Source organism: Hydra vulgaris, chromosome 15 (assembly GCF_038396675.1).
Source record: "Hydra vulgaris chromosome 15, alternate assembly HydraT2T_AEP".
Taxonomy (NCBI): Eukaryota; Metazoa; Cnidaria; class Hydrozoa; order Anthoathecata; family Hydridae; genus Hydra; species Hydra vulgaris.
The window spans coordinates 38,890,001-38,914,981 of record NC_088934.1 but is presented as its reverse complement, the minus strand read 5'-3'; the positions used below and the strand labels follow the sequence as shown (position 1 = coordinate 38,914,981).

General features: G+C 26.7%; 1 protein-coding gene across 2 annotated transcripts in view; it reads left to right on the top strand.

Moving 5' to 3' along the window:
- LOC136091442 (uncharacterized) overlaps positions 1–24,981 on the top strand; it is a 58,657-nt gene that overhangs the window by 14,509 nt on the left and 19,167 nt on the right. Inside the window, exons 2-3 of one of the 2 annotated variants that reach the window (XM_065819033.1) lie at positions 5,500–5,559; positions 18,050–18,230. In XM_065819033.1, the coding sequence (XP_065675105.1) occupies positions 5,500–5,559; positions 18,050–18,230 (241 nt within the window). The remainder of the gene's footprint in view (positions 1–5,499; positions 5,560–18,049; positions 18,231–24,981) is intronic. The other variant, XM_065819034.1, reaches the window with a different exon arrangement.

Sequence of the window (24,981 nt, the reverse complement as noted above, 5' to 3'; positions counted from 1 at the left end):
GATAGAAAATTTACCTCAAAGCTACAAAAACTTGATTCATTTAAAAAAATGGCAAACAAACATTTATATCAGGGCATCTCTCGCTGAAAGTTTAACAATAAAATAAATAGGTGAGATATTTAAAACAATTTCGTTTTGACAAAAAAATTTTTCACTACATTTTATGTTTTAAAAGCAACAAGTATTAATAGCATTCGAAAAGTATTCTTTTAAACATAACCGCCATAATTACCAACTTACTGAGGAAATAATAAATAGGCTTAGATTATTTGAATATAACTGGACATAAAAAGATTGAGAAGTAAGTAAAGCCACTAGGCAAAAAGAAATCTAGCCACGGACTTCGAGTGTTGACGGCACACAACTTTACAATAAAATAAATATTACCTAAAAAAAACCATAATTTAGACAGCGTATGCCAAAAAATCAGGTTGTTTGTGGCTTAGCTACAAAGCTATTAATTAGATCATTAACTTTATACGATGCCATGACCGATCCGTTTTTTTAAGCCTTTTTTTTTTTTAAATGATTAATCGCTTTTAAAGCCAATTTTACACGGCATATAAAAAATAAACTTTTTGTAGTTATAACCAATTTTTTTTACTTTCAAAATATGTTGTAATACTGTTTATACTTTTATATTTTTGTACATATATATGTATATATATCTATATCTATGTATATATATATACATGCATATATATCTATGTATATATATTTATATATATGTGTATATATCTATATGTATATATATATATATATATATATATATATATATATATATATATATATATATATATATATATATATAGTATTTATATATATATATATATATATATATATATGTATATATATATATATATATATATATATATATATATATATAAATATCTATCTAGCTATCTATCTATCTATATATATATATATATATATATATATATATATATATATATATATATATATATATATATATATATATAAATTAGTAAAAGACACTTATTTAACTTTTTTCTTCAACTTTAAGTTTCACCATTGCTGGATCATCAGAAAGAGACCTGTTCATCACGAAGAACTCTTCCTGATGATCCAGCAATGGTGAAACTAAAAGTTGAAAAAAAGAGTTATATAAGTGTTTTTTACTAATTTATTATTGCTCTGTCATTTAAGAACATTGAGCACTCTATTTGTAAAATACACTAAAATGATTTAAATATATATATATATATATATATATATATATATATATATATATATATATATATATATATATATATATATATATAAATGTATCAATGCAGTATTTTAATGGCGAAAAAATTATCAAAGTCCAACTATTCGTTCAAAAGTTATAACGGTTTAAGCACCGATTTTTCAATATATGGATTTGTTCATGAAACTGTGGTCAAAATTATGTTTTTCGTCACTTAAATTATCATAACTTTTTTTATTTTATCAAAATACAAATATCTTTGTATCAAAAGATAGGTGTAAGAGTGGGCTAAACACTTTTGTTAATCTCTGACCACCAGGCATATATGGTGAACATAGGGGATGCCAAAGCACCACCTTACCTGAATGATACTGAATTTTTTTTTCATAAAATGATGTTTTTAAAGAGAAATTAAAACTTTTAAAATAAAAATGTGATTATAATTTATTACCAGACCATTAATCTTTATGAGAGATATATTAATGTTTAACAAGAAGTTCACGCCTTCTTCCGTACCAATGTCGCTTGTTGGGCTGGAGCTGGCATCAAACCTCGGACCTATGGGTCCTGAGCCAGAATTCTAACCACTGCACCACGGCTGTTGTTTCCCCTCCTTTCTTTCCTGCCCTAACACCATTAACATAAAAAAAGATTTTTTTAAAATTTTTTTGCGAATAAAATTTTAATGAATCATCATAAATTATCAAAACAAAATGTCTTTTTTATTCATTTTATAGCGCTTGGATGTTTATATTTGACAAATCTCCGTTCAAATTTTAGCCTGATGCCGTCGATTTCTAATGTGATGATGATTTTTTAACACACCCTAAAAATCAAAATCTGTGCTCATTATATGATTATCAGTTTCGTGTTTGAAAGCAGAAAAAACGAACAAAGCGGAATTATAAAAACATAATTACTTGACTGTATTAGTGTATGCTTGGTCATAACGGAGGGGCATTTGCCCACCCGCATCCCCTCCTCTTAAACTTAAAAAAGTGTAAAAGTAATATAAATTTTTTCAAATAAATTTTTTTATTAATTGCATATACAATTCTTAAGCACTCTAAAACCTTTTTTAAATGACTGTAATTAATCAATTAGTTAAAAGGCTATAGCAGTAAAAAAAGGTGTTCTCAAAAAAAAAAGAATTAATAAAATATAACTGGGGTATTATTGTCAAAAAAACAGTTATTTATGATTGTTTTAAAGGTAATTTTCTTTATTAATGTTGTCTTGGCTATTAGTAATTATTAATATATTAAATTTCACAATTGAAAATACTATAAAAATTGTTTTTAACTATAGGCACCGCGTGAAGGTAAGCCAGAGCTTACTCTCTTTTAAAAGTTCTTATTAAGTCACAATACTTGTAATATAATTTTGGCAAGTCATAACACTTGCTGTATGTTTTTGCTAGTCACTACACAGCAGTAAACTTTTGTCAAATCACAACGCTTGCAGTATATCTTTTTGTCAAGTCACAACACTCACAGTATGTTTTTAGTAGAATAGAGTAACCCTATATATGTAACTTATTGTAAACTGTTTAATTGATTCAAAAATGTTGTAAAAATAAGATATTCTTCCGAACTTGAAAACTTAAAATAGGTAAAAGGTTAAAGCTATATCTTTGTTGCGTTTTCAAATTAATAAAATTGCGACTCTCCAGAAACAACACCAGTAGCAAGCTGTAAAATATTTAATGCAATTGTCAAAAGCTTCTATATCAGTTTCATCATCTTTCCAGAAATTGTTTATATGAAGTCATTTTTTCTTTTATAATCTTTTTCTACTTTACAAAACACGCTTACACAAAATTATAGAATTATACAATATTATATTATACAAAACACGATTGCATGTGTTTATGATCGTACCATTCACGGTATAGTTTTTTCCTAACAATTCTCCCTAACATGAAATTCAAATTTATTCATGACCTCTAAATCATACAGTTGGTTGATGGGTAAGTGTTTGTATTTGATGTTTATAATTTCATTAAAACTTAGTCTTGATAGCTTGCTCTCTAATTTTCTTTCATTTTTTTATTCACTTTCTGGCGCTTGGGTTCTTGTCTTTGGCAAATCTCAGCTCGAATTTTAACATAATGCAATCGATTTCTAAAACTACTTTTATGTGCTACATTTGTTGACCATTTAAAACATTTTCTCTCAAACTTAGATCAAGACTGTCTAGGTAATCCAGACTTTCCTTTTTCATTTTAATTTAAAAGAGATATAGCAAATTGTTGAAATATTAATTCCTCACTATCTATAATTCCTTAAACTATATATCGTAAAGTCTTGCACTAACTCTCTGTAATAGTAAATCAAAAACATCTATTTCATTATTCTTCATCTAGAGAGCATAAATTTGTTTCTGTTTCTTAAATGTTTGGATTAATAAAGTCTCCAAAAAAATCAGTCTGCCTGCAAACAACCCTGCAGGATTGCATTCACAATCTTGAGCTGTTTGTATAACATTTTCCACAATCTGGATACCAGGAATATAATCATAAGTTGCATGCTCTAATGTTACATAAAAAATTTCATCCAGGGTTCTGTAAGAAGTTTCCCACATACAGCAAGCACAAACAGTTGTTTGATTGCGGTACTGCAAAAATGCTTTTTGAAGAGTTGTATGCAAACTTTTACACTTTACTGTTCCAGTTGAAAGATATTGTTTAAAGTCTCTTTTATGCTTTATCAGAATAAAACAAGTACTAGAAAGAACACAAAGCAGATTTCAATGATACCTTGGAATGATGCCTCTTGGTAATTTATTATTGTCTAAAAAATTTACAAAACCTTGTGGACCACTTTTTACGACTTTAAATCTTGTTTTGCTTATAGCCAGAATAATCAAAGTTGCCATGCAGTTATTTCCATATAATTTGCAACAATCATTGATTGCAACTTAAAGTAGTTATACATATTTATTATATATATATATATATATATATATATATATATATATATATATATATATATATATATATATATATATATGTACATATATATATATATATATATATATATATATATATGTACATATATATATATATATATATATATATATATATATATATATATATATATATATATATATATATATATATATATATATATATATGTATATATATATATATATATATATATATATATATATATATATATATATATATATATATATATATATATATATATATATATATATATATACATATAAATTATGAAATAAATAATATGTTTAAGTATTTTTAAAAAATCATTGCAATATTTAAACATAATTTTCATTTGATTATACTATAAAATGCTGTTTAAACATGTTTTTGAAGTTTGCTAGTTGTTTCATTTACTATAAGCAACCACTAGGAAACTTTAGGATATTCTTTAGTTAAGTTAAAGTTTATATTTATTAACATTTATTAACTTAAATTAAAACTTAAAACAATGCAAGGAAACGTTAAAAATAATTAATTAACTTTATTTTAAAATAAGGTTTTAGTATTTTTATATTTCAAAATAGATGCATATCGTATAACAAGTTAAACCCTCAGTTACTTGATATTGCTTTTTGTTATTTAATCTAAATTAAATATAAAATAAAGTAAAACAATCGATTAGCCCACTATCTCCCGAAAAGAAATTAAGTAAAATAAAAATAAGGTTATAATAGTGCGACTAAAATTAGAGTACCTGCAAAAACTAGGATTTCAATGAAGTTCGGCAAGTGCCTATATAAAAAAAAAAAACAGAAATGAAAGGAAAGTTAGAAAAGCATTCGTCCATATCTTCGACCTTAATTTTATCCTAAAAGTACAGCCGAATTTTTGACAGCAATAAACATAGCAATAAAGCTAATCAGTATATTTATAAACCACAAAATAATAAAGTTCAACTATTCTAGTTTTTAAAAATACTCAATATTGATATAAAATTCTATAAAATTTTATATTAATATAGTTATATCTATAATATATAATCAAATACAAAACAAGTTTTCACCACATCTTAAAATATACTTTAAATACCGTGGCACAAAATTCTAGAAAAAATTTTAGTTTAGTAAAACTCGTTTTTTTTATTTTTTATATTTTGTCTGTTTGTTTTTTTATGCCATGTTTGTACTTTTTTAAGTTTGTTATGTTTACAAGGTAGCTCTTTTCATTTTATCCACGTTATATGCGAAATAGCCTTTTAGTTGATATTATATTATTTAAGAACCAAGGTATGATATTTAATATATTGTTGTTGTTGTTCATGTTCACTAATATTTGTACTTAGATTTGTGCTCAATATCTGACTAAAGAAAACAAGTATAAGCAGTATCATAGTTTAATAAAGGTACTGTTTATTATATGTTAATTAGTTGAAATAATTTGTTTCTACTTTCTAGGTAAAATGTGTAAATTTATAGTTTTAATAATGTATATTTTAGTAGTATAATATACTTTTAAATTTTATGCGTATTAATTACGTATAAAATTTAAAAGCATATTATACTACTAATTATAAGTATATAATTTATATAAATGTTATATTATAAACATGGCTCTTATTCATACTTGTGGACTAGTTGACTTAGACAAGTACGTATAAAGTATTTTTCATACTTGTCAGACGCGTCTAGTCGACTCTGACAAGTATGAATATTTGTCGTGTTTATATATAGGTACACAAATACTAGGGCTGGTTGTTTTTCAACTTATTACAGTAAATGCTGAGGCCTCAATAAAACTAATGCCTGAAAAAATAAATTTATTTTTAGGTTTTCAAATTTGAACTTTCAAATTTGAAAAAAACCAAGGTTTTGGGTAAAAAATGCTATGTACTCACAACCTTTTTGCGCCTCAACTTTTGACCGGTTATTCCGACTGACTCAAAAACATCTTTAATCAAATCATCATTCCCAAATACCCTTTATTAGATACCAAGACAGTCATTTTGCTTTAAAAAATAATGATTTTTAAAGTTTACAAAGACCGTTCTTTTTGCTATACTTTGTTGTAATATCTTTCGTTGTTACTAAAAAATATTCCATTTAAACTTGAATTTGTTTAATAAGTAATATGAAATAACTTGAAATAACATGAAATAACTTGAAATAACATGAAATAACACCTTAAGAAATGTCATTCATAAAATGAGGCATATGAAAGGCTACATTTGAGTTGACACGTTAAGTTCACAGCAAACATTGTTTATAAACTAGTGAAAACTTTGAGTTCTATCTTGATGGCTTAACGAACACGTAAAAATGATCAAAGTTGCAAATTAAGTTTTATGATTAGTTTTGCGAGTGAATATTTATTTTTTGCGTTACCAACATTAACAGATGTTTTAAATACGGTCTGCTTTTAAGAATAGATAATAACTGTAAAACAACTGCAAAATTTGAAAATACAAGCAAAAAAGTTTTCTTTAAAGTGAAAACACAATGGTTGAACGCAAATCGTGAAGTTCCCATTGTGACAGACAAAGTGGGTATAAATAAAATGATTAGATTATGGAAATAGGCTACAGATAATGTTAATTTTGGGTGCAACGTTAAGACCATTTCTAAGTTTAACTCTATTCTTGACTAGCTATTTGATATAGCAAAGTGTAATCTTGACTAGCTATTTGATTTAGCAAAGTCCACGTGTAATATTGTTTCTTGTGAGGAGGCAAGTTGTAATTCATGTGTTTTTAAAGCCCATTTTTCTTGTCAATGCAAAAGAGGAAACAAAATTCCTAGAATGGAACTTCAGTTTATGAAACCCAAAAAAGGAAAATTTGAGACAAAAAGTTGTATGCAAATGAGTGCTCAAGATTTTTAAAAAACTAACAGACAAGATAAAAATTAGAAAAGGAAGGAAACTGGAAAAAAGGTCGCTAATAGAATACTTATCTTTTTATTCTCAAGAAGAAAAAAAACTAAAATCCCAAGTGAAAATGTTGAGAATTGTGACAATGAAGATGTTGTTTCCAAAAAGAATCTGTGTACATAAGCGGACAAGTTCCAAAAAATTCGTTGAATATGAAAAAAGTTGCATTAGCATAATTAAGATATAGTGTATCATATTGAGCATCTGCTAAAATTTCATCAAAATCTTAAGGTATCTAAAAGGGTAGGATTTCTCTCATCAAGGAATTCAATGTATATTGTTTGATGGGAGACAGGATGAGACAAAATTTTCTTTGATTGGAGAAGATGGAAAACTTCACCACAGACTTATACAAAAAGACAATTATTCAGTTTGTGCAAAGTCAGGTGATATCTGTACCATTTTACAAATGGCAAAGAAAACAGATCTGAGTCTATTACCCCAACAGAGTGTATTGCAGAACATATACATAAATGGATTATAGAACATGGTATAGAGTCCACTCTAGTAGCTATTAGCTGTAATTCAACCAATTTTAATACAGGTAAATGCTTGATAATAATTACAGGTAAATATTTGATGTTAAATGTCATGCGTATATTTAAATAATTTTTTTTTTTTAGCTGGAAAGGAGGTATTTTTAATTTTTTAGAAAAGAAACTTCAAGCCAAACTTATTTGGATAGTTTGTGCCTTGCACACAAACGATTTACTATTGAATCACCTAATGTCAGTTAATGATGGAAAAATAATTTCAAACAATAAGTTTTCTTGCAATATTGGTAAACTTGTCCTTATAGCCAACCATTTCAAAACTTCCACTTATGTAGTTCAATATAAAGATATTGAAATAAAGATATTGGTAGATATCAATAAAGGTACTTTAAAAAATCTATCTAGTGATCAAAGATATCTATACCGTATAACAAAAGCTATTAAAGATAAAGTAACGCCACACGATTTAAAAGAAAATCAAGTTGGACCCGACAATCTTGCACGCTGATTAAACTTGGCAAATATGCTTTATAGAATCTGGTGTTCACACCATGGACTATATAGAAACATTGCTCAGAATTTAAAATACCTTGTATGGTTATGTGTTGGTGTATACTCTGTATTATAGTTTTAAATTACGTTAAGAACTTTCTTTGTTTACTTTGATAGTTTTTATTTCTGTGTGTGTGATAATTTTATTTCTGTGTTTTTTTTTAGTTTTTATTTCTGTGTGTGTGTAGTTCTGTGTTCTATTTTATTTAGTTTTTATTTTTGTGTGTGCGATAATTTTATTAATAAAAAATGTTTAGGTAAAACAAAAATGGACTAATAGACCATACCATATTATCAAACAGCTGGAATTTGTCCAAAAAATGAATTTAAATATTTAGAAAGCAATTTTACCTTATGTTTGTTGCTCTGTTTGGAATGCTCACAGTGAATCCATACTTCAAGCACTACTTTGTAGCAAAGATAAAAATGAAAGGTTGTTTACAGTGAAGACAATAACTTTTATAAGAAGTTTAAGTTCTCTAGAAAATACTGTATTACAAATACAAGTATTAAATCAAAAAAGTTCCACAAACTACCACCGGTGGTAAAACTATTTTTGAACTGATTGGAGTACTGATATTTACGAACCTTTGCTCACATTCAAAATTAGTAAAAAAAACTTATTAAATTCTTAGAAATTTTCATAGATGTTCCAGAAATCTCTGTACACGGACAATCCGTAGAAAGAATTGTGAAGGAAGTTACAAGAGCTTTTGGCATAGTTTACGCACAAGAAAGGCGGGTTGGGTTTATAAAGACAACAATGACCCACAGAGAACGTCTTCCTGTTTTAGAATTTAAACAGAATTTGCTTAGCCTTTTTTAAGTAATAAGTTCTAACTTTGTTGTATAATTAGTTTAATCAAGTAATTTCATAAAAACTATATATAAATTGTTTTTTATGTTTCTAATTGGGAGTATTTGAGCTGGCAATAAAGGAATCTTTTAAAATTATTTTTTTATATTACAGTCATATTATATGATAATTCGAGATATTAAAGAAAAGTATAGTATATAACAATCTTTACAAACTATTAAAAATCATAAGTTATTATGATTTTTAGATATTAAAGAAAAGTATAGTATATAACAATCTTTACAAACTATTAAAAATCATAATTTTATAAGCTAAAATGACTGTCTAGGTATCTCATAAAGGTATTTGGGATTGAGGATTCACTTGAAGATGTTATAAATGAATTGTATTATATTATCATATTTGAAAGTAGTTAAAATGAAACAGAATAATATGCATTATCAGATATACAGATAAAGTAAATGGCAGCTAAACGACCTCTTGTGCAATAAAGCAACAATTAAAGCGACAACGATACTGAAACAAATTTGTTTTGAAAAAACAACTTCGTGTTGAGCCAATAATGGTGTAGATGTCAAGCAACATTTGTTTTCAAATTAACGCAACTCGGAAAAAGAGTTTCCTGTTCAATTTGATTAAGATTCTGATGCTTCTGATAAAAAAGGTTTGTCATTCAGAAATTGATCACAAATCTGTCATGAAGTTCTTTTATCTGGAATAAATAAAAATTTATTACAAATACTAGGTTGTCTTGAAGACGACAAAGTAGACAATTTATTTGACTTGGAAATTGCTCTGAACTTAGATGAATAATTTATTTAGTGGAAACCGTTACCTGTTTCAGTACCATCTAAAGTAATGTACCATGAATCATACTGGAGTACTACATAAAATTTGTTTGTTTATTTTAGTTTGTATAAGCTTTTGAGGTGTCTATTTTTGTGGTTCATGTATAAAACTGTGTTTATATAGAATTGACAATTTATAAAATTTTAAATTTTTTATAAATGGCACATTTAAGTCATTCATAAATAAAAATAGCTTGTTTATTAAAACCACATAGTGCCTTTGCTTTTAATAAAAAAAAATTTAATAAGAACAACGAAATTTATTTTTGATGAAATATTGTAAATTGTGCTATTTTAAAGAAGACAACTGAAATAATTTTTAATTTTAGTGGTAAAAGCTGTACTTTTTCACTGAAACACACCTATATATGTTGTTGATGTTGTAAGCAAATTTAACTTATTTATATTGTAATATAAATTGTGGTTTGCGTCCTTTAAAGCAATAAATAGAAACACTGATTGATAAACTTTTCCAGTGCATGAAGTATTATTTTTTAGTACGATTTTCTGTTAATTGTAATCAGCTCATCCAATAATGTCCGTTATAATTGAAGTGTAATAATTGAATCGTGGGTTCTCAAATAAACTTGACATGGTGTATTTCAATTGCGAAACATGAACTACACCTATAAATTTGTCTTAAATGAAAACAAATTTTTACATAACTACTTTTTTAACATTTTTTAAATAAAGTTTAGGTAAATTCAAAAAAGCCTCACATTCAAAAACACTAGCAAATATAGGTTTAAACAAAAAGTCCGCGTACACCTATTAGCATTTATACGTTAAAAATTTAAAGAAAGAAAAATGTAGGGTACACCTCCATGTTTGTTGTTGGGTGTGTAAGGTAAAAGTTAAGGACTATCAATATAACTTTTGCAGTGAACGTTAAGTAAACGTTCGCTGTTTGTTATTTGAGCATTCACATTGAACGTTTAAGAACTGTTAATCAGAGTTAACAAAAATTGATTCGTGCAACGTTTGCAGTGAACGTTACGCACACCTAAATGAACGTTGTGGCAACGATTTTTTAACGTTAATTGTTAGCTGAGAACTTTTGGTAATAGATAGTTTTGTTTTGTTATAGATAAAATTTAAAAACAACCCCAGCAAAATCTTCCTGCTTCATGATTTCTGCTTCTTTCTGCTTCCTGATTCATACAAGACCCATCAATGGTGCCATGAACGGCCCACCATCAAAAAACAAGCATGGGATAAGCTAATTTTAGCTCACTGTTTAATGCATAGTCCATATATGGCAATTTTACGTCCGACGTTTCTCCGTTACTTCGCCATTGCTCATTTTTGTGTTACTTTTAGTTTATTATGTTTGTTTTTCACATGTTGTTTTTAATAATGAGTCTATACTTAACTAAACCCGATTAAATTTAAAGGAAAGACTATATAAAAAGCGTCAAAATACAAATAAAAATAGTTGACATTTACTTTCCTAAAAAAATAATACAAATAATAAAAATACAATGCAGACTATTTTAAACTAAAATGTCTCTCTCCTTTTAGCAATACCATATAAATTAATAAATAATTTGTATTTCAATTAAATTTCATTATAGTACATATATCACATATAGAATATTTTGTTCATATGCAACACAACAAATTTAAGATATGCTAAAAGGTTAAAGCTTAACTATCATTTTTTTTCAAAGAAACTGAAGTTTAATATTTATTGATTTCCAAATCTTTTTTGCGTGTCAAAATGCATTTGCTAAGTTTAAAAAAATAAATTTGATTAGCTCATTACTTTATTTTTAATCATGAAAGCATATTGAACTTACACTAAAATTTTAACAACTAGCTCCACTCACAATTAAAATGAGTCAATAAACTATTACATTATAATAATGAAGATGACAATAATGATAACACTAAAAGGATATATTTATATATATATATATATATATATATATATATATATATATATATATATATATATATATATATATATATATATATATATATATATTTATATACATATATATATATATATATTATATATATATATATAATATATATATATATATATATATATATATATATATATATATATATATATATATATATATATATATATATATATATATATATATATATATATATATATATATATATATATATATATATATGTATATATATATATATATATATATATATATATAATATATAAGGTGTATTCCCTGACCAATTAAAAATAGCTAAAGTTACTCCAATTTACAAAGACGGAAAAAAATCAAATATTAGTAATTATCGCCCTATCTCAGTTCTTTCAACTTTCTCGAAGATTTTAGAAAGAATTATATACAATAGAACATACAATTACCTTAATCTAAATAAACTTCTATATAAAAATCAATTCGGTTTTAAAAAAAATTGTTCAACTGAACAAGCCATTACACAGTTCATTCGTGAAATTTCCAATTCATTTGGTAGATCACAATATACACTAGGTATTTTCATTGACCTATCAAAAGCATTCGACACGGTCGATCACAAAATTCTACTTAAGAAACTCAAGTTTTATGGAATTAATGGCAAATTAATAAAATGGTATAAAAGTTATTTGACAAATAGAAAACAATTTGTTTTCTATGGAAATTATTTTCAAAATGAAAAATTAATTGACATAAAATGTGGTGTTCCACAAGGTTCTATTCTAGGCCCACTTTTGTTTTTAGTCTATATAAATGATTTAAATAAAGCTTCTAACCTTATGAGTATCATTTTTGCGGATGATACTAATTTATTTCTGTCAAACAGTGACATTTATGAGCTTTTTTCAAATATGAATAAAGAACTTAATCACATCTCCAACTGGTTTAAGTGCAACAAGTTAACGTTAAACATTGACAAAACAAAATGGATCCTTTTCCACTCCCTCGCAAAAAAGCTGTTTTTTACCAAATAATTTACCTAAACTTTTCATTGATAAAATTGAAATAAAAAAGGAGTCGGTCACAAGATTTTTAGGCATTTACATTGATGAAAATATTACATGGAAGTATCATATCGACTTTATTTCTACTAAATTGGCCAAAAGTATTGGAATTCTATATAAGGTCAGGTACTATCTAAATAAAAAAAATTTAATTCAACTCTACTACTCATTTATACACAGCTATATAAATTATGCCAATATTGTTTGGGGAAGTACCTCTAAAAGTAAGTTACGAAATCTCTACCATCGTCAGACACACGCAATGCGTTTAATATGTTTTGAAAATCGTTTTTCTCATTCTAATATTTTGTTTAAAAACGTTAAAGCACTCAACGTTTACGAACTCAATGTCTATAATATTTTATGTTTTATGTTTCGTTGTAAAAGTGAACAACCATTGTTCATTTTTAAAGATCTTTTTACCCATAAAGCTATAAACAAATATACTTTACGAAATAATAATTTAATAATTGAACTTTTTTGTCAAACAAAGTTTAATCAATTTTGCATAAACTATCGAGCACCGTATTTATGGAACAAAATTGTTGTTCCAAATTTTGATTTGTCGATTTCGTTTTCTGTTTTTAAAACTAAATTAAAAAACTTTATTCTTTCTACTGACAATATATATAAATATTTTTGAAATGTAAAATTATTTTCTGTTTTGTTTATTCTACATTGTTAATAATTGTTAAATCAATTGTATTTTTATTATATTATATATACACGTTTGATATATTTTATATGGTTCTTACGAAAAGATTTTTTGGATATTCTTTAAGATAACAATTTTATTTTTTTTTATATTTTTTTATTACGATTAATAATTGTAAACTAAAAAAAAAAAAAAAAAAAAAAAAAAAATATATATATATATATATATAGAGACTCTATATATATATATATATATATATATCGTCTATATATATATATAGTTTATATATATATATATATATATATATATATATATATATATATATATATATATATATATATATATATATATATATATATATACAGTATATATATATATATATATATATATATATATATATATATATATATATATATATATATATACACTGTATATAACATAAGTCATGAAATCGACTTGTGTATTAATTTATGTAGCAGAGAAATGTATAGAATTTTCCAGAACATCGTATAACGCTGTGCGTCGTCAGCCAGGACAGTGACGTCAAGGTGATGCAATTGTTCGGGAAGTATCGGTAGAGTTCTAAAATTTTCTTAAGCTGTTTTCCAGTCTGCTATATAAACTGGTATATAAGCATGGGGTAGTTGAGTTTTAATTATATTATCTTAATTTTAACATTATAATTGCCTTAATCTAATTATTGCGTATTCTCCTTAGTTTAAGTATGAAGAGATCCTTATATTATTAGGTAAGTTACATTTAACTCTTTTGCAAATTATAATTGAGCATATAATTTTATTAGTGTCTCTCTATTTTATTTTCTGTAATCGTTATTTGCTCCTTTTGAAATGAAATATATTAAATTGAAAACTTAATAACGGTTTCTTTAATTTGTTACGTAATTTATATTGACGTCAAGGCCTTTCCTATTTCAGTTGGTAAGTAAAAGAAAACATGTCGTTCAAGAAGAGCTCTTCAAACATAATGAAGAACAAGGGAAACTGGACAAATAACTTAGTCCAGTTTTAAGCCCCATCAAGAAGAGGCAACGTGGCAATTTATGAAGCACTCTTGAGCAATTGGAGTCGCATGCCCTTGCGAAACCACGTCATTGGGCGCTTCAAATTTTTTGAATCCACTGCCAAAGAACGGAGATAGAGGATCGGGTCAATTGATGTAGGCTTAAAGATGTATGGAGCAAAATGTTGAAATTCCCGCATGTATCTGATCAAGCCATTTGTGCAAAACTGGCAAAATATCTAAAAGACTATGAGCGCCGCAGAAAAAAAACAAAAACTTTGATTCATTGAATGAACTGTTTGACATGACCAATATGAAATATGAAATGACCAATATGAAAGGCGAATGTTAGTGCAAGTAGGATGAGAACTTCTTCAAACTGAAAAATGAATGCAAAGATCACGTTGGTTATTCGACTGGCAAACCTGCTAGTGCCAATACCATCCACCCATACAAAAGAAAGAGGGCAATGGAAGCAACTGTGTCTTCACTTACCAGTTTAGCGCTATCTGATTGTTCCGAAAGTAGCACGGACTCATCTAAGAACATGACAGACAGTCCTTGGGAGGATGACAATGCAGCATCAATGAGTAAAAGGAAGTATAAACCAACAGGCATTTCAAGACGTCTTGTTACATGCTCAAAGCTGTCGTCCCACAGAGAAGCAGTGGTGTGCCGCCAGCTATCTGGTGAGGACGTTGAAATCCCAACCCTATGTCAATCAGCAATCTACACTACTATCTACACGAAAGCTGCTCAGGTGAAAAAACACTTGGTGAGCACGCTTCATCTTGAGAAGTGGAGCGTACGCTTTGACGACAAACACATTGAGGGCTTTGAATATCAGGCCGTGGTCCTCAAGAATCAATCTAAGAAAATTAGGTTGACTGCGGTACAAATGAAAGATGAGAAAGCTCAAAAAATCGCAGAAGGACTCCAGGATGTGTTATAGGAGTTCAACCTGTGGGGATCAGTTGAGATGATTGTTGGCAACACAACAAACGTGAATATCGGCAAGAAGACAGGCATTGTTGTTCGGCTACAGAAAATGTTCGAAGGGAAAGGTCACCCCAAACCCAAGTTCATCAGTTGCCAACACCATGTGCTAGAACGAGTTCTTGCGTTGTCATGGACAATGAGCTCCATGGGTCGACTAAATCACTAAACATTGAGTATTTCTTTGCGCAGGATTTGATGAACAATTACGATAAATTGAAAGTAGCTGTCAGCAACCGCAAAACTGAGATTAAGGAAACAGGCGGCTGGAGAGATGACATGAAGTTTTTTTATCACCTCAATTGTGCCTTCCGTCTTTCATCTGAGAGGAATGAGATCCTCTACGTGAATTTTAAACAGATCCCAAACATTGGCAATGCACGCTAGAACTCTCATGCCATTCTAGCCCTTCTTGCCTTTAATCATCTGCTGCCAGAAACCCGGATCAGGTTGCATAAAATCTGTTCATTCATTTCTTACTCATGGGCTGACCATTGGTTCAGCAGCCAAATGTTCTGCGTTGTAGATTTTGAAGCACTATCTGAAGCTCTGAATGACTACCCAAAAGCTCTCAATTGCTTAAAAACCCACTGGAAAACAGGTGACTCTCCAATCAACATTGCCAAAAGCAATCAGTGCTGCAAGCGTACCATCAAAGTTATGCAAGAATTGAACAACTCCTGCAACAAGGACAATCTCCCACTAAGATTCATCCTCTCTAATTACATTATCGTGAGCATTTGACTTCCTTGCGCGTTTGACGATCCTATATAATGTTGTATGCATGTGACTCTACAGCTTGTGTTCAATTTTGTATCTGCTTACAGTGACTTCAAAAATCTAGCCAAAAAGCTAAAAAATAAAATTCTTAAAATCATTTTGTGCGTGGGGTTTTTTTATTAAATTGCCTTGAATGTAATATTTTATTTAATCAAAAATGAAAGCTCATTAAATGATAATACAGGGAAACGAGGTTGTAAAAAAGTCAATAAATTATATACAAACATACATGTATAAATTATATACATGTATGTTTGTATAAATATATATATATATATATATATATATATATACATATATATATATATATATATATATATATATATATATATATATATATATATATATATATATATATATATATATATATATATATATAAATATATATATATATATATATATACATATATATATATATATATATATATATATATATATATATATATATATATATGTATATATTTATATATATATATATATATTTATACAAACATACATGCAATTATACATATCATACATTCACACATAGATTTATACATACCTAGATACATACATATATATGTATGTTTTTATCTTGGTATATTCAAACAAGCTTAAATAATATTTGTGATTTATCCGCTTTGTTTTGTTACAAGCAAGATTAAAAACGCTACAAATATTTAAATCAGATGAAGGTATTAAATGTGAAAAAACTAAGAAGGCTTTATATTTTTAAAAAACAACCGTTTATTTTACCGTTTTTGCTCCTATTTATATTTCTTAGTGTTGCGAAATTTGAACAAATTTTAATAAAACCATTCCTTTCTTCAGCTTAAAAAATGATTTTAAACATAATTGAAAGTTGATAAATCTTTAAACATGATTATCAAAAAATTTTAACCATGATTAAATGAATTACAAAAGCTTGAACATTGATTGAAAATTGTTTTTAATCCTATATATTTTGAAAATCAAAATTCATATCTTGGAGAACATTCATAAATATGAATATAAAAAAATATTATGGTCAGCATAAAAAATATCAATAAGCAATAACAGCAAATCAAATACAATAGAGTTAATTAATAAAAAAATACAGCAATAAGTTAAATTTTTATCTTATAGCCTCATTTTTTTTATTGCGTCTTAAATATTGAAAAAGACATAAATATATAAACTTTATTTCAGGATTGAGTAATGTATTTTATTTTTGTTTTTATTTAATTTTTATTGGGCTCGTTCATTTTTGCACTATATATTTTTAACTTAATTGATATTGTTTTTAGAGTAAAGTGCATTTAGACATATATTACTAATTAAGTTCAAACAAATAATTGAGACAAACGTTATTATAAATAAAGATTATACACAATTTCAATGTTTAAATATATTGAAGATAAAAATGATTTTATTTTCTAAGTATATTGATGTGTTAAAAACTAAATTGTTTTTAAAGGTGGTTGCCAACCCACTGTATAATATAATACTATTTTTTAGCGGTAATAAAAGCAACTTGCAGCAGTAAAGAAAAACTTAGTTATAACAGTTCAGCTTTTGTAGTATTGACAAATACTACAATAGCTGATAAGATACGATCATTGTAAAACAATGTGGTAGATAATAGTATATTTAATGCAAAGAAAAAAGAGTGTTTAAGTTGTACCCTAAGTCATATTGACATATCTAAATGTTGGGTGATTACATTTATACCGCTCTTTTTTTTCAAATGATTAACAATTTTACCTAAAAAATTAGGATCTTCAAGTTAAAGAAGTTCATTAATCTGATATATTAGCATATAATCATGGAGCTTGATAGCTTCAAAATCTTTTTATCATAATTAACTAAAACTTAAAATTTTTTTTAATAGATATGGGTCTCGTCATGTAACATTTTGGCATTAAGTTTCAGCGATATTCCAACTTTTAACAGCTACATTCATGACGTTGTTGTTCTCAATGTTGTGGCAAAAAAAAATGGCTGTGTAATATATGAGTATAGTAAATGTTATTCAACAACGGATGGAACAATTAATGTTGTATTTTGTCGAGGTATGAATTTATACATTTCAATTTATCGTAAAATAATACTTTTATATTTATTTGTTTACAGATAGATAATCTTTAAAAAGATAAAGATAATTTGTAATAATTTGATTATGCCATTTTGATTAACAAGGTAGGTGATGCCCCTGTTTACAATGTTACCTATTTTGTATATATGTCCACACCATATTTAAGTTGTCTATCTTGCAAACCAAAATAATGTTTTATTAACATAATAATCTCTCTTTCTCTCTTTCTCTTTCTCTTTCTCTCTTCCTCTCTTTCTCATTCTCTCTTTCTCTTAATATGTAATGAAAAAAGCAACATGTAATTTAGAATTCCTAATATGTAATTTTGTAACACACACTTTTTATTTAAGAAATTGTAAAAATGTGATTAAAAATGTATAAATTATAATTACGAATGTCCAATGCAACCCTATAGGTTTTTATAAAAGGTCTTCTTGAACATGTATTTAACTAGATTAATATTATAAAATGAAGCTTTTGTATGCACCAGTAATAATTGATTTGAAAGATCCTTGCGTTATATGCCAAAACATATCAGTCTGATAATATGTTAAATCGATGTCAACGTTTATTTAACCGAATAAGTTCACATCTACTACTGAAACAATCAGATCTAGCTCGTATATATTGTCTGCATGTAATACATTTAACCACATATGTTGAAAGAAAATATAACGTTTAATCTTCACCAAGCGAGCTAAAAACAGTAGTTGAATGTGCTAAACAAAATGACAATTGGATTAATCTCGCGCAAACATTCGGTGTCAATTATTAAGTTAGGAATTTGTATAGACTTATCCAAAGCTTTTGATATAGTAAACCCCAACATCCTCATAAAAATTAAAATATTATGGTATCACTGGCAAATTTTTAACATTATTAAAAACTACTTAAAAAATCGTAAACAATTTGTTAACATTAATGCGTCATCTTCCCATGTCTAAGAAATCATGTGGAGCTTCACAGGGTTTCATACTCGGACCACTTTTATTTCTAGTTTATGTTAAAAATTTAGCGTTTTAATTTGATGACAATACTTTTATGGATAATACTAATCTTTTTTTATACCACAACAACCTCAACAGGTTATTTCATGATATGAATATTGAACGTATACTACGTAACTAAATGTAAATAAAGAAACTAAAGACAGAACGCAACCAAAGAAAGTTTCTACTCAGTTATAAATCAAATAAGTTTTCGCTAACCATCAAAAATTATAGAAGATTCTCTTTTATCCAGCTTCAAAAAAACATATATTTCCGTGTAAAATGCCTATGCCTATCATTGATAACATTCATATAGTTTACAAATTTTTTTGGTCTTATTTTAAATGAAAATCTTTCATTGAAACTCCACATTGGTAACTTATGCAATAAATTTCAAAAGATATTAGAGTTACTTATAAATTGAATAGCATTTTAATAAGACATACTTTAATTCAACAATTTTACCCTTTGATTCACTGTCATATTAGATATGGCAATGTTGCCTGCGGGAGTACCCACAAAAGTAAGTTAAAGTCCCCACACTCAGGGACGGTCTAGCAAGGGAAGTTAGGGGAATCCCTCACCCTTCCCGTGCCCCAGCCAAGTATGAAGGTCCTAAGCCTCACAACAAATGAAAATACACTTGTAAAACTCACAAAAATAAAAATTACTAAAAGTAAATTATTGTTAAAATGCATCAATTTTGCAAAGACAAAACAATATATGGTTATTTCTACGATTAAAATATGAATTATATCAAAATATACAAAAACATCACTAATAAATAATAGTATAAGCGGCCTTATACTATTATTTATTAGTGGTAGAGTAAATTACTTAGAGTAAGAGACTAAACAATTAATTACAAAAAAACATCAAACTTCGTGTTTTTATCGAGCCATGTGTATATATACGCTGAGTAACTAAACTTGTTCCTCAATTAACAAACATGAACTACGAATCTCAATTGGCAAATTTGGACTAACTACATTTTGAGAACAACAAATGAGAAGTGATTTGATTTAATATTTCAAAATCATCAAGAACTTTAATAAAGTCCTTAATCCAAACAAAACAACCTTTTGTTTTTCAAATTGTTCTGCAAAGTATCTGCGAAACAGTATCCCCAGCTATATTATTGTCAGAGAACTTTTAAATAAATTGCAGAGATATAATTTCCCATCTAATACAAATGCATTTTAATGGAACGCCTAGCTTTCTGTTGTTTCCTTACATTCTGTAAACGAACTTGTAAAACAATTACAATAGTTTTGTTGCTCCACAATAGTAAAGTCTAATATAGCAGAGCCTTGTTAGATGTCCAGTTCATAGAAGCTAACAGTAGAATATTTTTATTAAAATAATTGTGCTTCATGTTTCTCAATTATATTTTATGTTCCTAATTTACATCATTTGTTTTTCTAATTTTTATCATTAAATATCATCTTTCTCAAATACAATATTTATTTAAAATTTACCTTTCTTAATTACAACTATCATGTTTTAATTTACATCTTATGTTTCTTAACTACAACTTTTATTCACTTAATTACACTTTGAAAGTGCTTACATTCGAATAAATTTTGTTGTGCAACTGAAGTCATGCAATTTTTAATATCAAACATGTAAATTAACTACAAAAATAATCAACCATGATTTTATAATTAAATTTAAAAACTTAAAAAAAAAAAATAATAACTTACGTGGATAAGATTTAAATTCCAAACTTAGACTAGCTGACAAAGTTTTCAGTTTAGAATTGTTTGTAAACATTCAAATCTAACCGTGATACTCTTCTCTAGAAGTTTTTTACATATTAAATTATTATTCAAAAGGTTGTGGCTAGCGCAACGGTATCATTTAAGTTTTAATAAGTTTTATCTTTAATGGTAAGTTTCCACTCATCCGTTTTTTTACCAGAACGGGAAAGAAAAGAGAAAATCGCTTAGACATGCGTAGTAAAAGTTTTAACTTTTCCAAAGGAAAACTACGCATGCTCACGCAACTATTTGTCCCTTTCCAATCCCGTTCCGTAGAAAAATGGATGAGTGGAAACTCACCTTAAAATAAGTTTCCACCTCTCTGTTTTTTACCGGAACGGAAAGGAGAAGGGAAAAAAATCACGTAGACATGCATAGTATAAGCTGGAATTTTTCCGAAGGAAAACTTCGCATGCTCACGTGATTCTTTTGCCTTTCTTTTCTCGTTTCCGAAAACGGATGAGTGGAAACTCACGTTCAAGTAATGACATTAAAGTTTATTTGGTTCATTTAAAGTCACGGTAGCGAATATGGTTGGTTGATTTTAAAAGTTTTAGTTCTACAAATTTTGAAATTACTTTAATACTCTTGTTGCATGTTTAGCTTTGCGGTAACAATCTGTTTTGCGACAACGAAGAACTGAAACGCTATATCCAACCTTTTAAAGTGTTACCTAGATTTTTATGACAGCCGATGCAATAATATTAAGTTTAATGTTGAATATAATTTCTATATCTTAAGAAAAAACAATAACAGTTGTAAGCCTTGGTAAACCCCGCAAGTTATAATACTTTCTGTTGTTTTAGTTTTTATATTGAATGTAATGGTTTCTCACATTAAGAAAGAAGCTATTTAGATTTTTAGCCATTATCTTATAACTAAATTACCATCAATTAAAAGTTATTTTGGCAGATTGCTTTTTATATAAACATAATTACTGACTATCTCTATAATCATTCTCCATGCTTTCTTAGCGTTTCCATAGTTTTTTTAAACAAGTTTAATTAAAAAATCTATCCTTGAGTATTGTTTTGTTTTTTTAAAAAAGTTTTTATCATTTTTGTAAGTTATTACATTTTTAAAAGTTTTAATTTTGCGTTATTTTTTTTTTAGGATTTCATTGAACTTTTTAAAATTCAGAAAGTCTTAACATGTTTATAACAACTGTTTTCTCACTTGTATTTAGGAGATTTATAAGTGAAACTGTTTGGTGCTTTGTTTTAAATAGTTAAGAAGGTGGAAAAGGGATCTGATAGGTCTGTCTTAATAATACCTATGCAAACAAGAATATTGTTGGATATTATATGTATGGTGTAAAGGCCAACTGGAGTAATCCTTCAATTTTCGGTTTTTTATTATTATTGTGTTTTTGCATTAATAAGACTATGTTTTCTTTATAACCAAGTTAACAAACCCATCAACAAGATAATTTATTGTTAAAAACTTTTTATTTTATTTTTTGTTTTTTATTAAACATAACTTATAATTAATAAAGAAAGTTGTCTCCTAAACAGTTTAGAAAATTGAGGTTAGTTTGACCTTAACAATATTATCAATATTAACACTTGCCTTAACAATATTAACAGTTCGTTATTCTCACTGGCTTAACAAATGTGGAAATAAAACTGTGTTCTAGGAAAGCATCAACAAAATGTTAAAAATTATTGTTAGAAGCATGCTTCAATAAGTTTATATTTGTATCAGAAACTATGTAAACATGCTTTTGTGTTTTATTAATTTTTTAATGAGCTAAGAAGAGTTTTCAATTTTTAAAGTTACCCCCTGAATATCTATAAATCATTTTGGTAATTATGTTTCTAGAGTTTTTTAACTAATATCATGCATAATAACTCACAATCTGTTTCACTCAGAATAAGATCCTTGCGCGAAATTAAGTCAATTGAATTGTGATTTATTAATTGTGGAGGCGTAAGTGCCTCCACAAGCGCAATTTATACACGGTTGATAAACAGATTTGTAATTTTTTAACTTAAAATTTTTCAAAATTATTTAATTAGAAATTGTTTCTAAATTCCTAAAAAAAAAAATTTGAAACATATTTTTTTTTCCTTTATCAAAAAATAAATTGTGCTTTTGAGAACAACTCCAATTTTTTTAAAAAATAATTACCTCAGGATTTTATTCAACAATTTAACTGCAACTTTTTTAAGCGACAGCTCAAAGGTGTAATTTTTTTAATTGATGATTTATAAAAATAACTTCGTTAATTTTTGATATTTTTCGGTTTTTATATTTACGGTGGATTTTTCAGCGTGCGCGCATACACACACATACAGACGCCTAAACTTATATTTGCACACATTTACGCTTTAATATTTCTTTTTTAAGATGTTTATTTACAATTTTTGCTATACCTATACAGTTTTGTAAAGATATAACAAACTGTAAACGTTACATCTTTTAAATCTTAAAATGAAATGCTGTTTAAAATTGTAATTTAGAACAAACAAACAAATTATATTATAAGCAGAAATTTTTAAAAAATCATGAAATTTATGGGTTTATTTGTGTGTGCAGCAGAAAAATATCATACTTAGTATTCCACTAGGTTCTTTTATAAGCAATTAGGCTTAATTTGGTTTAACTTTTGAACTTTTTTAAATAAAATACCATGGTAGATGGTGTATAACGTCTTCAACAAGTCAATAAAGATCCGCAACGTAAACTTTTATAGTTAAATGATTTCTTTATCTTATTAATAATATATCAAGGGTTGCATACTTTTTTGAGTGTGGCTTCAAGAAACCGTATTGGCTTTATTTTATAATTTTATTCGACTTTAAGTGTTTACAAACTCTATTATAGACTTTTCTTTCAAGAAGTTTTAGAAATTCAAATTTTACACAAATACATATAGATATATATTGGCTTCAGTAGTTTAAAGAGTATGATCTTGATTTGTATATATGAACAATCATGGAAATTTTTTAATTTTTCTGTTTACAATTCTTGTTTTAAGTGATGAGTTGAATATTTGGAAAATAGGGTTACTTATCTCCCTAGAAACATCTAGTAATACTTTCCAAGAAATGTCTTCTGTACCTGGAAATTTGGTTGTTTCTAGAGATTTGGAAGCTATTTATAGTTGTCTTGTACACAATCGCGGGAAGTGTAGTGTTTTACTACACACTTAACTCCACACTGGTGTCTATCTATCACTCTTAGACACAAATGTAGACTTATTTTATCCAATTTTGTGCAATTGTTAACCTCTTCGCTACCGTGGATTTGTTTATTATTATCAATTGGCTACTAGACTGCTTGTAGGTTCGTTTCTAAAAAAAAAAATATAACTTTTTTTAATCCTCGCTTTTTTTTTTTTTTACTTTTTTTAATCCGCGCGCTGATTTTAAGAATAATTTTTATTTTTTTAAAAAAAGCGTTCTAATAACTGAAGGTATCTTGAATTACATGCATGTGCTTTTTTTCATTCAATATTCAAAAAAAATTATTATTTATTATTATTTTTATTAAAAGTTACGAGGTTACTAATACGCTCGTGTTTAAGTCATAAAATGAAATTACTGACAATAAAACAAAAGCACAATAAATTCAGGATATATATATATATATATATATATATATATATATATATATATATATATATATATATATATATATATATATATATATATAAATTCAGGATATATATATATATATATATATATATATATATATATATATATATATATATATATAAACTCAGGATATATATATATATATATATATATATATATATATATATATATATATATATATATATATATATATATATATATATATATATATATGTATATATATGACAAAATAAAAAAGTAGATGAATAGAATAAATAAAATAAAACTTGAATGATAGAGTAAAATAAAATTTGAATGATAGAGTTGTACAAGTCATCATCATCATCATCATCATCATCATCATCATCATCATCATCATCATCATCATCATCATCATCATC